Here is an 18,839-nt window from a genome sequence, read left to right on the forward strand (position 1 = left end):
CCATGGCCAATCTGCGTCCTCGTCTCTGGTAATTACTGAGGGGGAGAACTCCCACCACGCCAGGGGGCCACCCTGTCCCCCTCCTCCTCTCCCAACCTGGGCCCGGCCAAAGTCAAGGAGGCCCCCCCTCCCCACTCAGCCCTCCCGGCTCCCCCTCCTCCCTTCAGCTCAGCCAATTAGGCCCCTGACACCTGGAGCCTCTGACAAACTGTTTCTGTCACTTGCTCTCTGTCTTTCATTAGGGCCGCAGAGGAGGGGGAGCTGGAGGGGAGGGGGAGGAGATGGGATCTTTCATGCTTAGTAAGGCCAGATACATTAATTACAAAACGGCCATTTGCCGCGTGAAAGTGTGCTAATTAAATTTATGCAATCATTATCTTTAAATAGTCATATCTTTCCCGGCGATCGGCCCCTTCCTTCTCCAACCCCACCACCGCTCTGAGAGCGGAGTTGCGCTAATCCCCATCCGCCATTATCACGCCATCAGAAATGGTCTCTGAATCCCACCGCACCCCATCAGCTCCAGCACCCACCAGGGACCAGGAGCCCTTGGACCCATCCTGGCACAGACCCCTTCAGACTGGGGCCAACCCAGGATCCACCTAGGGAGGGGGAAGCCAAAGTCTGCCCCCACCCCACCAGTGTTTCTAGATGCTTCTAGAAGTTTCCACATATTTGGAGGTTGACATCTTGTAGACCAAACACTGGAAATTTGTGTGTGTGTGTGAGAGAGAGAGAGAGAGTCTTAGCTTCTTGGACAATGAGTGGGAAGTCGTTCTGTGCATCCCGCCATTTTCGAAACAGCCTTTAGCTAAGCCGGCAGGGACCCCTGGGGAGAGGAGGGACCTTCTGTTTATTTTCATCCACCCAACTCTGTGCCAGGCCCTGTGCTGGGGATAAAAGATAAGTAAATTCATTCATTCACGGATTCACTCACTCAATAAATATTTGTTAGACATCTACTGTGTGATGGGCCCAGGGAGTAAATAGGACAGCAAATGTGCCCCTAGCGGCTCTTGGTCCAATCCAAGGTCAAGGTCAGTCTGTGCCCAGGGGAGAAAGGGGGACCATGGCAGGGCGGAAAGTTTTCTCTCAGTGATGCCCTTTTTTGGCTTTGTCTCTCAGAGTATCTCCCTTCACACACCAGGAGGTTCTTACCACAGTCTTGGCTGAATCCTTCCTCTGCAGAAATGATCCTCCCTGCTTTCCTCTCCCATCAAACAGAGCCTGACTCCTGAGTCTTTTTGGGTGCGGTCTGTGGAACTCCCACGTGGAGGGAGGAGAGAAGCTGGTGGACCCTGGCGGTGGGGAGGGCCCTCCTGGCCAGAGGTGACATTCAGGGACAACCTGTTCCCCGAGCGCCCTCTGAGCTTCTGAGGTCCCCAAGCCCCAGTGTGTGCCCTTGGTGAGATCAGCCAGAGGGGCAGACTGGACATGTGCCCAGACACACGTGCTGTACCCATTAGCAACACTCACACGTGAGAATCAAAAACGATACTCACACACATGAACACACAATACTATCACACGAACTCAGGAGCACACATACAGAACTCACATCTGCAGACGTACTCTCATGGGTACATGTGTGCACGTACGAGACATGCACACACAGACTCACAAACACACATACAAAATTCAAATATACATACACACAGTACTTTCACGTGCACCTGCGTGCGTACACACCCACGCTAGTCTCACACATGCAGTATCCCCCATATGCTCCCGTATAATACACACACACACAACACACACACATACACAGTGTTAAGAATGACCCAGAGCCACATATGGTAAGTGAAGACCACAGCCATTGCAGGGCAAGAATACCGGACTAAAAGTCAGGGGTCGAGGGTTCTTGCCCCGGTGCTCATCCCCTAGGTGATTCTGGGTGAGCCCCTCCTAAGCCTCAGTTTCTTTATCTGAGAAATGAGGTAACAGCGCTTCACAGAATGGTTCTGAGGCTTAAAGGGAGATGGCTTTCGAAACTGTAAGGTGCGGTGCTCGTGCAAGAGAATGGCCTTCATGGAAGACTGGGTGGGGACAAGCGTGAGGGGAACAGGAGCCAGGGGGCTGGGGCTGGGGTCGGGCAGGGGAGGGATCCTTGCTTGGGCACCAGCTCTCCTGGTTGGCGGGGGGCTGCTGTGTGAGATGTGGCTGGTGGAGGGTGTGGCAGGCGAGGGCCACAAGCAGAAAGATGGAAGGCGAAGTGGGGGGCGGCGACAGGGGGGCCTGCGGGAAATCTTGTTCGGATACTCCAAGTCAGCACCCGAAGCCCATTACCGCTGTCCACAGGAGGCAGGGAGAGGGGAGGGGGCCCAGATCCTCTTAGCGGAGAATTGAGCGCGAGAGAGGGGGAGCAGCGGTGGTGGGCGGCTATCCGGGTGGGTGATTTCTCGCTTGCACTAATCCCAGCATGGAGCTGGGAACAGGCAGCGGGATGGGCGGGTGTGCGTTTGTGTGATGTGTGCCTGCGCTGTGTGGTGTGTGTAGGTCTGTTTGCCTGTGTGCATCTGCGAAGTGTGTGGATGGCGTAGGGGCGGGCAGTTGTTCATGTGTCTCATTCTTTGTGTGTCCGTGTTGGCTTGTCTGTGTAATGCCGTGCTTATCCCGGTATGAGTGTCTGTGTGTACTCTGTGTGCGTGCCCGTGATTTCACCCACATGGGTGTGGAGTGTAGTCATACTGTGTGTGTAGCAATAATAGTGATGATCTGAGAGCAGTGGTTCTCGTAGTTGGCAGCATACTAGAATCATTGGAGAAATGAGCTTTTCAAAATCTCGATTCCCAGACCCTCAGACCAACTAATCAGCAGCTCTAAGGGGTGGGGTCCTGGCATCAACATTTTAAAAGACTCTCCAGGTGATTGCACTGGGCAACCAACATGGAGAAGCGGTCTCCGGGCGGAGAAACCCCAGGGGAGCCGCCCTGTGGCTTCTCCCCAGCTCTTAGCCTGCCCTTATGGGGTTTATCTGGACACAGAGGTGGACTTCGGACCCCAGACCCTGAGAGACCAGGGCAAGTCCTGAGCTGGGCTTCCCCGGCTCATCCTCAGCCTGGGACAGTCTGTGGTCCAAAGAGACATATTTCATGTAATGCAGACGGAAATTGTGTTCCATTCCTGGCAAGCTGTGCCCTTACCTTCTCTCCCTGACAATGGGAACAGGCTGCTCCCCAAACATGCCCCTCTCAGCTCTTGTGGAAGTCAGGAGGATGAGTTAGTAAGCGGGTGGACCAGGCAGGGCTGCAATCAGACCTAAGGCTTGGAGATCAAAGCACTTGTGTGCCAAGCGCTGTGTGCCAAGCCAGCTGGTCATTTTGGGGCCAAACCGGAGCCTACCGGCAGGAGGGGTGGCCGTCGTGAGCCCCAGGACCGGCTACACTGCCGCTAGTTTGCGGGGACAACTCTGCCCGAGTGCAAACCATTGCCCCTCTTTGAGCCTCCGTTTCCCCATCTCTGAAGATGTGCGAATCTCCGAGGTGCCTCCCAGCTTTCATGTGTGTATTTAGATGTGCTTACGTGCAGGTGTGTGCACAAAAGTGCATTGATGAGTTTAAGAAGGGTAGGTGGGTGGACGTGAAGTTTATCATGACAGTTTATCGGAGTTTTGCTGAAAAGCCATGTGGTGGTCTGGAGAAGAGGTGTTTTGAGTTGTCTCACCTTCTGGGATGCAGATCTGTGTCCCTCTGGAGGTGCAGTGTGGGCTGCTCTGTGCAGTGTGTGTGTTGTGTGGGTGTGTGAATTCTGGGCCTCGCTAGTTCTCAGCTCGAGACTTCATAGATTCGCCACTCTCTACAAATGAGCACATTCAGGGACCCTTGGGGACCAAGGCAAGCCATGAACTGGGCCTCCCCAGACCATCCCCCGGAGGGGTATGATGTGTCCACGTGACACATGCCTTGCTCCCTTTCCAGAGTGCAGGCAGAGTGATGCTCCTTGCAGAAAGCACCCACTGTGTGCCAGGCCCCCTGGGGGAGAAGAGATAGAAAAGACAGGGTCCCTGACAGGGAGGAGGTCCCTGACGGGGAGGAGGGCCCTGTGTCTGCCTCGTCTCAAGCCATGTCCCATCTAACCCAGGTGGAATGTAGGGGGAGAGGAAGAGGAGGGGGAGAGCTTACATTTACCGAGAACAAATAACACGCCCGGCACTGCGTAAGCATCCTATGTGCATTGACTCATTTAATCTTTCCAATAACCCTATAGGTAGCTACAATTACTATCATTCCCATTATACAGATGAGAAAACTGAGGTCCAAAAAGTTAAAGAAATTGCCCATGGTCACAGCTAGTCAGCGGCAGAGCAGGGATGCTCATGCAGATATCCTGGCCCCCAATGCTGCAGGGAAGCCCCTCAGAGCACTCACTGGCCGAGTGTCTCTGGTGAAACCGCTGTCCCTCTGAGGCCTCAGGGTCCCCTTCTGGCATTGCAGAGAGGGGCTCCCCACCTGCTGCCTGGTCACTGGTTCCGTGGTCCTTGGCCTCATTCTAACCCCAGTCTCATCTCCAGGTCCACTGTCCCGACCTCACCAGTCTCGGCCCCTGCCCCTCCCTCCCCCCCTGCATCCTGCCATGGGCCCACTCACCCACCCTGAACCTGGCCGTGGAGCCCCGATGACGGTGATCACCCCTTCTAATTGCAGCCTCGCTCCCAAAGCCACGTTCGGTTATCACAGAGGGTGCAGATCTCACAGCTCAGCCTCCTCTGTCCCAGGCCCTCGGGGCCAGCTCAGGAACGGAGGGAATTAATTACATTTTTCCCATCCCCTTCTTTTAAAGTAGGGGAGCGCCGGCACGTCCCGGGGGAGGGGGCGGTGAGCAGAGGATGTGGGAGGGGGGCTGGTGCTTGGCTCCCGCAGCCCCCACCCCCCAAAACCTAGAAGCCTCTCCCCGGCGGCAGAAGGTGGCGGGGTGAGACCGGCCCCTTATTGATTTAGTCTGGTGGAGGCTGGGACTGATTTAGAGCAGAGGGAGAGGAAGGGGCTTGGGGGGGGCATGCGGGTAGAGGGGGAGAGGAAGGGATGGCTGTCACTCAGCCTGACAGACAGCCCAGAGATTTGCCTTCAGATAAAACCTTACAGATGTGGAGGTCGGTATTGATTTTGAGTTAGTAACGGTAACGTACCAAGAAGTGATACATTAGTGAAAGCAAGGTCACCGGGGAAAAAAGTAAAACCCACCGGGGGAGAGGCCTTAGCATACTTGAGGGGGGTGGATTACCGCATCAGACCAGGACTTCCTCAAGTTCAAAAGTTTGCAGGCCCCAGACCTCAGCTGGGCCCCTAACTCTGGGCAAACGCTTCCTGCTTCCGCGGGCAAAGAGGGACTCCCGGGGGCCCATGGGCCAGCCACAGGCCGGCGAGGGCCACGCAGGCCTGCGGGGCTCTGTGCAGTGCGGTTGCCGAGGGCCTCTCTCTCTCATGCTCTCCAACACAGCTTGCTGTGGGGAAGGAACAAAGCTAGGGGTCAGGGAGACACGGGTTCAAATCCCAGCTCTGCCACTTACTGGCAGTGTGATCTCAGGCACTCCTTTTCACGTTCCTGTGCTTCGATTTCCCCATCTGCAGAATGGGGGTAATAGCCCATTTGCTGGAGAAGTCATTCAGTGCTCCCCTCTCTCACCTCTCTTTAGTTATTTATTTACTTTTTGCGGTACGCGGGCCTCTCACTGCTGTGGCCTCTCCCGTTGCGGAGCACAGGCTCCGGACACGCAGGCTCAGCGGCCATGGCTCACGGGCCCAGCCGCTCCGCGGCATGTGGGATCTTCCCGGACCGGGGCACGAACCCGCGTCCCCTGCATCGGCAGGCGGACTCTCAACCACTGCGCCACCAGGGAAGCTCCCACCGCTCTTTCGATGGGTCCAATCCCATCAGCTTGGAAGTGGTCATGCCTTGAGACAGGGGTTGGATGCAAGGGAAACCCTTTGATCCCCAGGCCTCCAGGCACTCTGGAAGAGAGCGGGCACATGCTGCACATCCCCATTCACACCTACCCCAGACGTGGATTTGATTTGATGTCCCAGGGCAAATCCCATTGAACAAGTGCCATTACAAGGAGCGCTCCCTGGGCCTGAGCTGACTGAGCTGTCTCTTAATGACCCAGGGTCCAAGCCCCCCAAGCCCCTGGGCACCACATGAGCTCCTCTGACAAAGCATTCCAGGAAGGCTTGCAGCTCCGAGGACCTTCAGTCTTCTCGTTGACCTTCTTGCTATGTCTCAAACCTGAGGTGTTCCAACCTCAGGGCCTTTGCACTTGCTGACTCTTCTGCCTGGAAAACTCTCTGCTCTGTCTTCCCTTGGCTGGTTCTTTTTGGTCTTGCTGAATCTCACCTCTCTGGGGAGGTCTTGCCTGACTACTCCACATACTCTATTTTCCTTCCAGAGCGTTTATCAGTATCATAAATTATATTATTTGTTCCTTTATTTGTTGTCAGCCTCCTTCACTCGACTGGCAGCTCCAGGAGGCCGTGGAGCTGCTGCTGTTCATTTACTGCATCTCAGCGCCTGGCTTAGTGTCTGGCACGTATTGGGTGCTCAATAAATATTTGCTAAGTGAATATGCATGAATTCAATGGGATTTTCTGAGCTCATAGTATGTAGCAGGTACAATGTAGGCACTGAGGCTGCAATGATGGATGAAACACAGTTCCATCCTGCCCTCAAAGAGCTCGCAGTCCAGCCCTATCTCTAGCCTGGCACATAGTAGCAGTCTGTGAAACGTTTGATCAATGAATAAGTGAATGAATGAAGGATGTCTTCAGGAAACACTATATGGTTTGGGATAGCTGGGCCATAAAGTGCAAGGTAGGAGTGGGTGGGAGGAGTTGGGACAGGCAGGTAGAGGTCCAGTCACAAGAAGACTTTGCCCTGTTTATCTGGGAGGTACGAGGAGCCACAGATAATTCAAGCCATGTCGTCAGATTTGGTGGTGGTTGTCTACAGGGCTCTGCCTTGCAGGATGAGTGCTGGGTCTATGCACAGCTCCCAGCCCATCCCCCAAAGCACCCACCTCCTCTCCCTAACCACAACCGCTTTGTCCCCTCCATCCCATCCTTTCTGGGGGTGGCATCTGGGTGCTGTGCAGGAGGTAAGGATTAAACTGGGGTCTCACCAGAGCTGACAAACCCTCACAAGAGTCTCCCAGCCCCACACTTGTCGTTTTGAAGGAAAAGAAATGGGGGCCTGTGTGTTTTCCCCAAACCTCTAAGTTTATTCCTGGGGCCCAGGCCTCCTTGAAGGGAAGAGCAGGGTTAGTGTTGATATGGGGTAGGGAATGAGATGATGGTGATTTTCTTAATTTAGATGGAAGGTGGGAACCTGACAGGCAACCTGGAAGAGAATCGGGTCTCCTAACCCCAGGGCAGTGTGAGATTCCTGAGTACGGCGCCCACCCCCCGCCAGGCCTACCAAACACACACACCAGCAAATTCCTCAGACCCAGGACCCCATCTCAACACAACAAACCCAGCTCAGCGGTGTCAGACGTCCTCACACACCACCCCCTTCACCGGGCCCCTCTCACCAGCACCCCTGGGTGGACCCTGCCATGAGAGAGGCCTCGGAAGTATGTTCAACAAAGAGTGAGTTTGGGAGAACTCAGCTCCCTAAAGACACCCAAACTAGTCCAGGTGTCTCCTTCTCCCAGACCCATCCCCGTGTGTCTTTGCCATCTCACTGGGTTGACACCCCATGAAGTCCCAGCTAAACCCCCCCAGCTGCGGTGGAGACAAAGTCCAGCCCCAGTGGGCCTGGTGCCCTTGACTTTGGCTCTGGGAGAGGGTGAGAAAGAAAGGACACAGGGGGGTGACCCCCAGGGCTGAGGGGAACGTTCTGGGTACATTGTGCGAAGAGTCAGGGGGAGGCTGTGCTCATGGCATTCCGGAGGAACCAGGCCCCCCAGGGGTGAGGGACCCCACTGCACACCCCCATCAACAGCTGCCAGGGAACAAACATCTGGGGTGAGAACCCCTACCGTGGTTAAAACCCATCTTGGAGAGTCAGACTTGCCATTATCGGGGGAGTGGGGCCAGGCCTGGACTGCTCCCTGGCAGACCTGCTATGAGATCTGGGGAAGCCACAGCCCTTCGCAGGCCTCAGTTTCTCCATCCGAGAAATGGGCCTTATGGCTCCACCTCACACCTCTCTGCAGGGCTCTGCACCGGGAGAGTCACACGAGTCTGTTGCTAAGAGGAGGGAAAGGTAAGGAGAAGGGGAAGAGGAGCATTAGAGGATCTGGGGCTGCTGATACCTGAGCACTTTCCACACACAGAGCCTGTCTCAACCTCCCAGCCACACTCTAAGGATGGGGGCGGTCACAGGGGTTAAGGGACCCCTGGCGGCTGCACAGCCAGTAAGTGGAGGAGCTCAGTGTCTGCCCCTGGCCTGAGGATTCCACATCCATGCCCTCCACCCCGCCCATGCCTCATGCCTGTGGCAGGGATGGGTCAAAAATGGGCAGGTGAAAATTTTCACAAGGTGTCTAGTTGGCAAAAAGATCATTGCTCCAATGCCCGAAGCCTGCTTTCTCCCCAGGGGGGTGCGTGGGGACATCAGAGAGCACACCGTGTGCCCAGCATGGATTGCAGCATGGCCCTTCAGCTCCGTGCTGAGCAGAGTATCAGCCAGACTGACCACCCCGGCCCTGGGGCCTCCCTCCCCATAAAGGGTGGCATTACCAGGAGGCCATCAGGATCCTGGGCCCTGCAGGTCAGGTCCACAAGGGCTGCCTCTTTATCCCCCTCCCCGTCATCTCTCCTGGATTGACCAGGACACCCCACCTGCACCTCCCCCCGCCCGCACCTGCTGCCTGCACCACCTTTCCCACTCTATCTCCAGTAGCTGGGCCACCGGGATGCCTGGGCGCCCTCCTCTGGGCTCCCACAGCCCCCTCTGCTGCCTCTACCATGCCCCTCATCACTCCATATTCTGATGATCTGTTGCTAGTTGCCACCCTCACCAGACCCAGAGACTCCTCCGGTCAAGGTTAGGGACCATGGCTCTTCGTCCTCTGACGTCCCAGGGCCCGGCCTGAGGCCTAGAGCCATAGTCATCATCAATGCATGTTTGTTGAATGAATAAGTGAACACACCAATGAACCAACACCAGGTTTTTAAGCTGAGTTTCTAGAGACAAGCCTCACCCTGTCAGCTGGGGTTGCCAGCACTGATGGTGAGTTCCTGTTTGCTAAACCAGGCCAAGCAGGAAGGGGGTGATGGTCACAGACATCCGGGAGCTGCCAGAATCAATGCTATTTGAAAGCATTGGCCATGTAGGGGCAGAAGCTCAAAGTCAAGAGCATAGTAGCACAAGATGGGGGAGTAAAGCTGGACAGATCCAGAGTCTTTAACCTTTGTGTTGGAAGATGGGGGCATCCCAGTCTGATGGGAGAGGCATAATTAGCTGGTTCATTCATTCATTCAGTCAGTCATTTGTTTATGCATGTATGCATTCATTCATTCAGCAGACAGAAATAAGGTGCCCCTCAGAGCCAGGCCTAGGAATAGAGAGGGGAACTATGCCTGCCCTCTGCCCCCAAAAGCTCTCAGTGGAGGGAGGCTCCATGGGCCAGGACTTGACCAGAGAAACTGCTAACCGTCTTGCCCACAAAGGCAAGCAAGCCACGTAAATGGAGGATCTCAAGGCTGCAGGGGCCTCAAGGGAGCAACTCCAGCAAAGGCCTGTCCAAGGCCAGCCTGGCATCTCCCCTGCTCACCCTCGCGTCTGCCAGGTTCTTCCTCCGAGCCCCGCCCGCCTGCCATGGCGCCAGCACTGACGGTCTCTCCCCCGCAGGTGATGAGCATTCTGAGCAACCCCAGCGCAGTGCCACCGCAGCCCCAGGCCGACTTCTCCATCTCTCCGCTGCACGGCGGCCTGGACTCTGCCACCTCCATCTCGGCCAGCTGCAGCCAGCGGGCTGACTCCATCAAGCCGGGAGACAGCCTGCCCACCTCCCAGTCCTACTGCCCGCCCACCTACAGCACCCCCGGCTACAGCGTGGACCCCGTGGCTGGCTACCAGTACGGCCAGTATGGCCAGAGTGAGTGCCTGGCGCCCTGGGCGTCCCCCTCCCTCTCCCTGCCCCGCCCACCTCCAAGGACCTCCCGCTTATGTGTAGAGAACAGCAAGGTGGTGCTGGGGTGCTGTTGCCCATTTCACAGGTGAGGAAATGGAGCTCCAAGAAGGCGGAACGGCTGTCCTAAGATGATGCTGAGACACTACTACTGTCTTAGAGCCGCGCTGCCCCATAGGAACATAATACGAACCACCAGTGTCATTCAAATTCCCTAGTAGCCACATTTTACAAGTGGAATGATTTTTACTAACATTTTTTATGTAACCCAGTATATCCAAGAGGTGATCATCTCGATGTGTAATCCGTACAAAATTAGTAATAAGGTTTTTTTTACATTCTTTTTTTCGTACGCTGTCTTTGAAATCCAGCCTATTTTCATTCAGATGCTGTTTTCATTGGAAATACTTGATCTGCATTTAAGTTGCATCAAATTTACAACTGAGGAAGTAGATTTACACACCCAAGTTGTTCCAAATATACTGAAAAGTTTCCCAACCACTAAATTAAAGCGAATTTCAGTTTTTAAATTTAAGTTGGATAAAATGAAATCAGAAGGTAACATTCAGTTCCCCGGTTGCCCCAGGCACATTTCAAGTGCTCCGGAGAGCCGCGTGTGCTGGTGTCAGACAACGCCCGCGCCTGCGTGAGAGATCCTGCCCCTTTCTCCCCGCCCCACCTCCGCTATAGGGCAAGGCAGTATCTTGAGTTATCTCCCCGGCGCCCATCCTCAGCCTTGGTTTCCCCAAACCGTGAGCTGGTCTCAGGCGCCCATCCCAGCTGCCACACCCTTGGCACCTGGCCTGGGGTTAGAGACGGCAGACCCTCAGACCAAAGGCTGCAAAAGGCGGGCTGGGCCACAGCCTCCAGCTGGACGGGGATGGACGGACAGACGGACGGGGCAGCAACAGGGCCAGTCAAGACAGCCCGGGGAGCCAAGGTCACAGGCTGCCCCTCCTGCCCCGCCCCCGGCAAAGGCATCACCTGCTGGTGTCAAACCAATCAGAAGGGCATGTGACAAGAGGGTGTGACCTTCCAGCCCCAGGGCTTTTCTGTGCTTCTCTGCCCTCAGTGTAGCCCTGACCCAGCCCCACTGACCTCTGCTTCCTAAGCCCACACCCACCCACCCATCCTCACGCAGCCTTGGCCTCCACGGCTAAATGAGGGCCAGCCGTGCCGGCCTCCGCCTCCCAGCCGTGTTCGCAGCCCCTTCCCTGTATATGTGCGTGTTCACATACGTGTATCTGGGCGAGTGCGAATACATGCGTCATGGATACCTTACAGTTTGTGTGTGTGTGTGTGTGTGTGTGTGTGTGTTTCGGCATGCACGTGTAAGTGCACACATCTTGCGTGTAGGTGAGTATGTTTATATGTATACATGTGAATGTGTGAGTGGCACATGTGGGTATATGTGTATATGACACACGCGTGTGAGTATAAATGAGCATATCGTGTGCACGTGGTTGCATGTGGGTTTGTATGTTAACACTCCTGCACACGTTTGGTCATGTGAGTATATGTGGCTATGACACATATGCACGCGTGTTGAAGTGTGTACCTGTGGCTCAGTGTCTATGTAGGTGCCTGTGTTTGACCTACGTCGCTATGTGGAATGTATAACAAATCTGTGTGCATGTGCGTAGGGGTGTGTGTAAGTGTACGAATATGTGTTGCAGTATGTACATGTGTGTTCAGCATGTACATACGCTGGAGTGTGTAAGTGTGTGTATTGGGGAGTATGTGTGTGTGCAGAGTGTACATATGGCTGTGGGTCTGCTTGAGTGTGTGCATAGGTGTGGCTGTGTGTACTGGTGTCCAGTTGTGCATCTGGGTGTGAACACATGATGCTGTCTGTGTGTATAACTGTGTCTGTGTGAATGTGTGTGCATAGGGTCATAGAACACACGTGTGCGTGTATATCTGCGAGCAGGGTGCCTACATGTGCACGGGAGTGTTTCCAGAGGGGCCAGGGTGACCCCCTGCCCCAGCCCGTGTTCCCGGGCACGGAGCGGGACACACATGCTCTTGATAAAGAGTTTAGAGCAGCTCCAGTGGCGGCGGCGGCAGCCCTGGCCTGGGGCAGGCGTTAGTCACACCCGGAGCCCTGTGCCCCACTCCAGGGGCGCCTGCCCAACTCGGAAATAAAATTAACCCCAAAGTCAGCACGGGGGCTGCGAAGGAGGGGGGATCAAAAGGAAAAGGGCCCAGGAGGCGAGAAAGGAGTTTTGTTCCCCTTTGCTGGGGAAAAGCTGGCCAGTGATTTCCTCCCCTGTCCCCACTCACCCTCCCACTCACCCCCCCATCCTCCCTCCTCCCTCCTCCCTCTGGCTCCCCCTCCTCCCACTCACTCCCCCTCTAGCTTCACCCTTGCTCCCCTGGCTCCTCCAGGGTCTCTCAGAGCACCTCCTGGGCCACCTTCTCCTGCCCTCCCAACTCAGACCCCATACCCCTCCACCCACCCCACAGAGGCTCCAGGGGCAGGCTGGGAGGGGCCTGAGGGAGAGTCTGCCCCTCCACCACCACGGTGTGGGCAAGTCACCTGCCTCTCTGAGCCTCAGTTTTGCCATCTGTGAATTGGGGGCCCAGGGATTAGACTCCATCGTCTTGATGTTTTCCCCTGGTACCATCCCCCTCACCTTTGACATCCTGGGACAGCCCAGGGACACACGGTTTTCCCACTGACCACTGCCCCATGTTCATGGGTGGCCAGACCCACCTATGACTGGGCTCCCACAGCTCATGTGTGAGAGCCTCATGTTCCAAGCCGTGCTGTGTATGCCCAGGGCCACCTGTCATCTTCTCACATCCGTCCCATGCATGAGGTTAGCCCACTGGGCACTGGGCGAAATGCATGTTCCTCATTTCGTGTAATCCTCAAAAATCCCAGGTTATTTGCTCTCAGGTTACAGATGCAAAAGCTATGGCTCAGAGAGACGAGGAACTTTCCCCAAGGTCACACAGAAAGTGAGTGATGGACTCCAGGTCGCCTAACTTCAAACCTAGTTCTCTTTGGGCCAAACCACAAACCTGTATAAGATCCTGAGTAACGATGCACACCTTGACCCACCTGGGTGTGGGTTCATGTGCACAGCTTCACATGCACCTGTGCATGGACAGAGATTTCTTTCTCTGTGGGTATTCACTAATGTGTGTCTATACATAGCTTCAAGGTAGAACTATTCAAGATGTATGTGTATAAAGAAAGGTGAAATGATGGTTTCTTGAGCATCTACTATGGGTCTGGCATTCCATCCTGACGGCCACCCTGTGCAGGGTGCAGGATTATTCTCATTGGGCAGATGAGGAAATAGGATCCCAGAGAGATTGGCTGCCTGAGATCACCCGGTGGTACGTATCGACGTGCACACGGCCACACCTTTAGCCACGGAAAGCATGACTTTCAGGTGTGCCTGGAGTCACGTGGGCCAAACTCTTAAGCAGCAGAGTCCACCTCCTCTTCCCGGGCCTCTCATCTTCCCAGGGACACCTTCACACCTTCCCTTCCTGCTCCCTGCCATCGTCCATCCATCCGTCTCTCTCCGTCCCTAAAGGGGGTGGGGGCAGGGGGGCAGGGACGGGGCACACGGCAGATTAATACGGCTCTGGTGTTCCCAGAGGCCAGGGCCGTACTAATGATGGGGCTGATAGAACGCAGAAGTGTGAAAAGAATTTTAATAGATCTGACAAGTCTAATAAGAATTTGTGTCTAGAAGGGCCCTCCTCTGGGGCCGTGGGCTGACGAGACGCTGACGGCTGAGATCTGTTTACTGGTTGGCATCGCTGCCACCTCTCCTGCCAACTCCCGATTAATCTAATTTGAGACATTTAGAGCCCAGGCTCAGGCGCGAGGCAAAAGAGGGGAGACGCAGAGAGACAGGAGGACAGGAAGGGCCATTGACAGACGCCATAATGAGAAATGTCACAGCCCTGCCCCTCGCTGGACCCCGGCCTGACCCCAGGGAGAGGCAGACTCTGCGGGATGACGGGTGCCCTTGAAGTAGGCTGGGTCGTAGGTAAATTTTGGCTTGGTGTTTCCTCGCTCATCTTGACAACAAGCACCTACTGTGCGCAGGGCTGTGGCTGGTGACAGGGAGAGGCTAAAGAGGAAGAGACAGAGTGCCCAGAGGCACAAGCAGGACAAATTCAGGCTCCTCCAGCTCACTGCCGTGCGCGTGCCTCTGGGCCAGCCATCTTTCTGAGCCTCGGTTTCCATGTTTGTAAAATGGGAACAACCGTATCTAAAGCATGGGACTGTTGAAAGAATCAGATGAGATTTTGTCCGCCTAGTACCTAGTGGTTCCCATCCATCATTGTTATTCAAAGCCAGGACTTTCTGCCCCACCTGCAGGAAGAGCTGTGCCCTTAGACGAGTCACGTACATTTCCTGAAGTAGAAAATGGGGCCATTGCAGGCTTTGGGGTATAGAGTGTTCCGTACACTCTGAAGTGCTGTACACGAACAAGGGTGATGCTATAGGAGGCTGCTGGGTGGGGTTGGTCGGGGCTGAGTAGCAGCTGGCATCAGACTGCCTGCATTTGAATTACGATTCCATAATTTAGGAGCCCTGGGATCTTTCAAGTTATGCAGTCTCTCAGGGCAGGGCCTCAGTTTTGTCATATGCAAAATGGGGATGATAGTAATAATACCAACCTCACAGAGTTGTTGCAAGAATTTTAAATGAGATGATGCACATGAAGTGCTTAAAACAGGACTGGCAGAGAGCCAGCTCTGGGGAAACGTTAGCTTCCCCTCTTCCCCTTCCTATTATCACCCTGACAGTGAGGCCTTCTCGTGGGCAGGACCTGGAGCCCAGATGGAACTGGCTCCAAGTAGCTGAGATGGTGTGGCCACAGCTGCCGGGTCCCCCTGAGGCCAGAGATGGGAGATTTTCCCACCCTCACTCAGAGCAAGGGCTAGATACAAGGCAGGCCACCACCACTCTGTCCTACCTGCTGGGAGCCTGGAGGCTGAATGACCTCAGAGGCAGCACCCAAGGGGCCCAGTTCAGTCCCTAGAGCCTGGGAAGCTGAGGGGCACAGGGTCCACACACTCCAGAAAGACCCCAGGGCTCTTGTACATCCTTTAGGAATCTAGGAGGCCATGCCCTGAACACTCTGTGCCTGGCATCTTAAAGCCCATTATCTCATTTGATTCTCGTAACAGCCCTTGAGGAGTCTGGAATTTGTTCTCCCCATTTTACAGTCAACGAAACAGGGCTGGAGAGGCAAAGTGATTTGCCCAAAGCCACGTGAGCAGGAGGTAACTGGGCCTCTGAATTGCGCCATTCACTGTTCCTTTCCTTCTTGCCACCATCAAAGGACATGTCTGCTTACTAAGCCCCAATCCCGGGAGCCCACATCTATCCAACTCACTATGTGCCAGGCACAGTGCTAGCTAACCACTTTATATACATTTTCTCATTTAATCCCAATTACCCTTCAGCCTAGGTGCTATTATTATCTCCCAAGGAAACTGAGGCTTGGACAGGTGAGTTGGTATGCCCCAAATCACACGCTGAGAGTTGACAGGAGCGGAGTTTGCATCTAGGTCATTTGAGCCCCTGGGCAATACAGCCTCCTGGAGCTCAAATTCTTTTTTAGAATTTTTTTTTTTTTTTTTTTTGGCCATGTCGGGTGGCATGCGGGGTCTTAGTTCCCCAGCCAGGGATTGAACCTGAGCCCCCTGCAGTGGAAGCGTGGAGTCTTAACCACTGGACTGCCAGGGAAGTCCCACTGGAGCTCAATTATTGATACAGCCCATCTCACCTCCCCAGTTGCACTCCAGCCATGCCCATCACCTCCTGGCTCTACCCACCCATCCTAGGCAGGAGCCCCCAACTTTGAGGAGACATGTAGAGTGTTACAGGGCCCCTCAGCGGGCAAGTGACAGAGAGGGTGTTGGGCCAGGCCTCGTGATTCCTACCATAGTCCCCTCTCCATCTTCCTCTCGCCTCTGGATCCGAGGGGTCCAGGGCGTTGGATTGATCACAGCCACAGATTCTGGTTTGGGAGGTGGCGTCTCTGTGCCTTTCAGGAGGCCTTGGTCACATGCCAGTCGTCATTTGGTCAGGGATGATTTCTGCTGCAGCCCCAGGCAGGCACAATTAGGACAGTGAGGACAGAACACACGTAGACATACCTGCACACACATACGCACTCACCCGGACACATGGACCTGGCTCAGGTAGAGCTCACCTGCGCAGTTACCTGTACATGCACAGGTGTTCCCACTGTTTTTCTACACATGTAGGTGCACACCACTCACCCACATCGGTGCACACGTACATGTACTAGTGTTGTTCGTGCCCATTACTACATCCCGGAGATTCTCGTTTCCACGGTTCACCACACGCAAGTACACACCCTCAAACTCTCATTCTTCTCCTCTGGGTGACCGGAAATGACAAGGCTGAACGTCTCAACTCCCTGCATTACAGGCTTCTAGCTCCTCCTTCTGCGTGGACCCCTCAGCTCCCCGGAAAAATCTCCTTTGATTTTTGAGTACGAGGTCTTGCTTTGCCTCATCCATGAGCTGGGCTTAGGGTCCAAAAAAGGCAGAAGGACCTTGTCCTCATTACTACCTGGATGCCATGGGACTCACTGGATGTCCCTCAGAGCAGGGATAAGTGGAAAGAGGAACTAATTCTTCACTAAACAATGTGATACCCTCTGTACTTCCCTACAGAATCCACGAAAGAGCTGGGTAAATAATGTGTTAAGCAAATATGTGCTGAATGATTGGAGAGGAAGTGAGAGAAAGAGCTTCATGAAGAAATGGATGGATGGATGGGTGGATGGGTGGATGTGTGGATGAACAGATGGAGAGGCAAGGAGTGGATGGACAAACTGATGAATGGATAAATGGACAATGCATAGATGGATAAATATATGATTGGATGGATGGATGGATGGATGGATGGAAGAAGAGATGGATAGATGGACAGAAGGATGGATGGATAAATTAATGAAGGAATAAATGGATGGATAGATGGATATATGGATGGATGGATGGATGGATGGGTGAACAGATGTGGGGCAGATTGAATAATAGGCAAAAAGAACCTCAATTTCTAGGAGTTTATCTTTTTTTTTTTTTTCCAGCTGCTGTTGATTACCTGGCCAAAAACGTGAGCCTCTCCACACAGCGTCGCATGAAGCTTGGGGAGCATTCGGCTGTGCTGGGACTCCTGCCTGTGGAAACTGGCCAGGCCTACTAGGGCCCCTGGGGCGACTTGCCCCAGCCCAAGTCCCAGCCTAACCCTTACTGATCCCTGAGCCTCCCAGCCTCAGTCCCTTCATTGCCCTGGGGTCCCAGGAGGCCAGGAAAGGAGCCCATTCCCTTCTCATGGCCAGCGCTCTGGAGACGAACAGCCCATCCACCATTTGCCTGTGATTAGGGACCTGGAGCGACCCCCTTGGAGTCTGCCCCCTCACTGTCCCCCCAGGAGGGTCTCTGGTCAGCCTGCAGTCTTCCCCCAGCCAAATCCTGTCGTGGCCTCTGTGCCATTTCAGACACAGAGATCACAGCTCACCCTGAATAGAGTACCTTGAGCGCCCAAAGGAGGATGGTGTCTGGGATGACGTCCTGGAGCCCTTTGGCCCCAACTCCAGTTGGTCCCCTGGCCAGAGGAGGAGGTGGAGCTCACAGGGCCACTCTGGGAGTGCTGGGAGCCGGCCCTCCCGGGTGGGTGTCCGGCTCAGGGCCAGAACCGCGGCCATTCCTCCTCTGAACACTGGGACTTTAGCAGAAGGGGGGACCCCGGCCCTGAGGCATTCCCAGGGAATCACCTAGGAATTCTGAGGACTTCAGGAGCCTCTCCACACACCTCTGCTGGGTGGAGGGGGGAATCCAGCCCAGGCAGGGGGACTGGGACCACCAGGAACAGCCTTAGCCGGGGGCGGGGCCATGTGGGTGGGGCTTGTCGGCAGTGGGCCAGCCCAGGGTACCAGGACCCAAGCCAGGCATCCGGAAGCAGCTTTGGGCTCTTAGACTGAAGCCCCAGTTCCAACTTTGCCCACCCCACTTAGGGCCTGGGGAGCCCACAGAACCTCCAGTTTTCTCATTCACTGAATCAGATGGCGGGGGGAGGGGATCAAGTCTTGAGGACACATAAGTGAAGAGGCAGGCTCAGAAGGGGTTTTTGTAACTGCGGTCCCTCTGCTTGTGGGCAGCAAACCTTTGTTGCCAAAGGCTTCAGCTCTATGCCTCCAAGTCCACAGCCCATGGAGCTTCGATTTCTCACAGAGCCTCCCTCAGAGACCCAGGCCTATCCCCTGCATGCCCTACCCTCTAGGAACGGGGCCTCCATTGGTCTGGGAATCCCTTTAAGCTGCTGGGGGTGCAGAGAGCTTCCCTTGGGGCTCTGGAGGAGGGTTCTTGGATCATCAGGGACTGGCTGCCCCCCAGACAAGACCACAGATTCTCCTTGGCATTTGCGGGGGAGGCATGTCCCTGTCCCACCCAGAGGTGCATCTTTCAGTGTTGACACATTCTCAGCCAAGATGCCTCTGTCTTCTGAGCCAGCACAGCTGGGTGAAGAGATGTGGCCAATCTTTGAGCCACCACCCCTGGGCAGAGGGGGACACCAAAGGTTCCGGAGAAGAGGGCAAAGTTGCCTTCCTTGGCCACTCCGGTTGCTCTCCCAAGCTCCCCTCTCTTTACAAGTTGAGACCTTTGGGGAATGGTTCCAGCCCCTGACTGTGGCCTCCCTTGAACTTTTCACCACCTTCACCTGTTGAGCAAAATTATATTCATCTTCTCCATCGCCATC

At 54.9% G+C, this 18,839-nt stretch overlaps 1 protein-coding gene across 2 annotated transcripts in view; it reads left to right on the plus strand.

Annotated features, from left to right (window-relative positions):
- PAX7 (paired box 7) overlaps nucleotides 1-17,285 on the plus strand; it is a 99,129-nt gene extending 81,844 nt beyond the window's left edge. For both annotated transcript variants that reach the window (XM_060035260.1, XM_060035305.1), the window contains exons 8-9: nucleotides 9,790-10,036; nucleotides 17,170-17,285. In XM_060035260.1, the coding sequence (XP_059891243.1) occupies nucleotides 9,790-10,036; nucleotides 17,170-17,285 (363 nt within the window). The remainder of the gene's footprint in view (nucleotides 1-9,789; nucleotides 10,037-17,169) is intronic.
- Nucleotides 17,286-18,839: the final 1,554 nt, after the last annotated feature.

This window comes from Delphinus delphis, chromosome 1 (genome assembly GCF_949987515.2).
Source record: "Delphinus delphis chromosome 1, mDelDel1.2, whole genome shotgun sequence".
Lineage (NCBI taxonomy): Eukaryota > Metazoa > Chordata > Mammalia > Artiodactyla > Delphinidae > Delphinus > Delphinus delphis.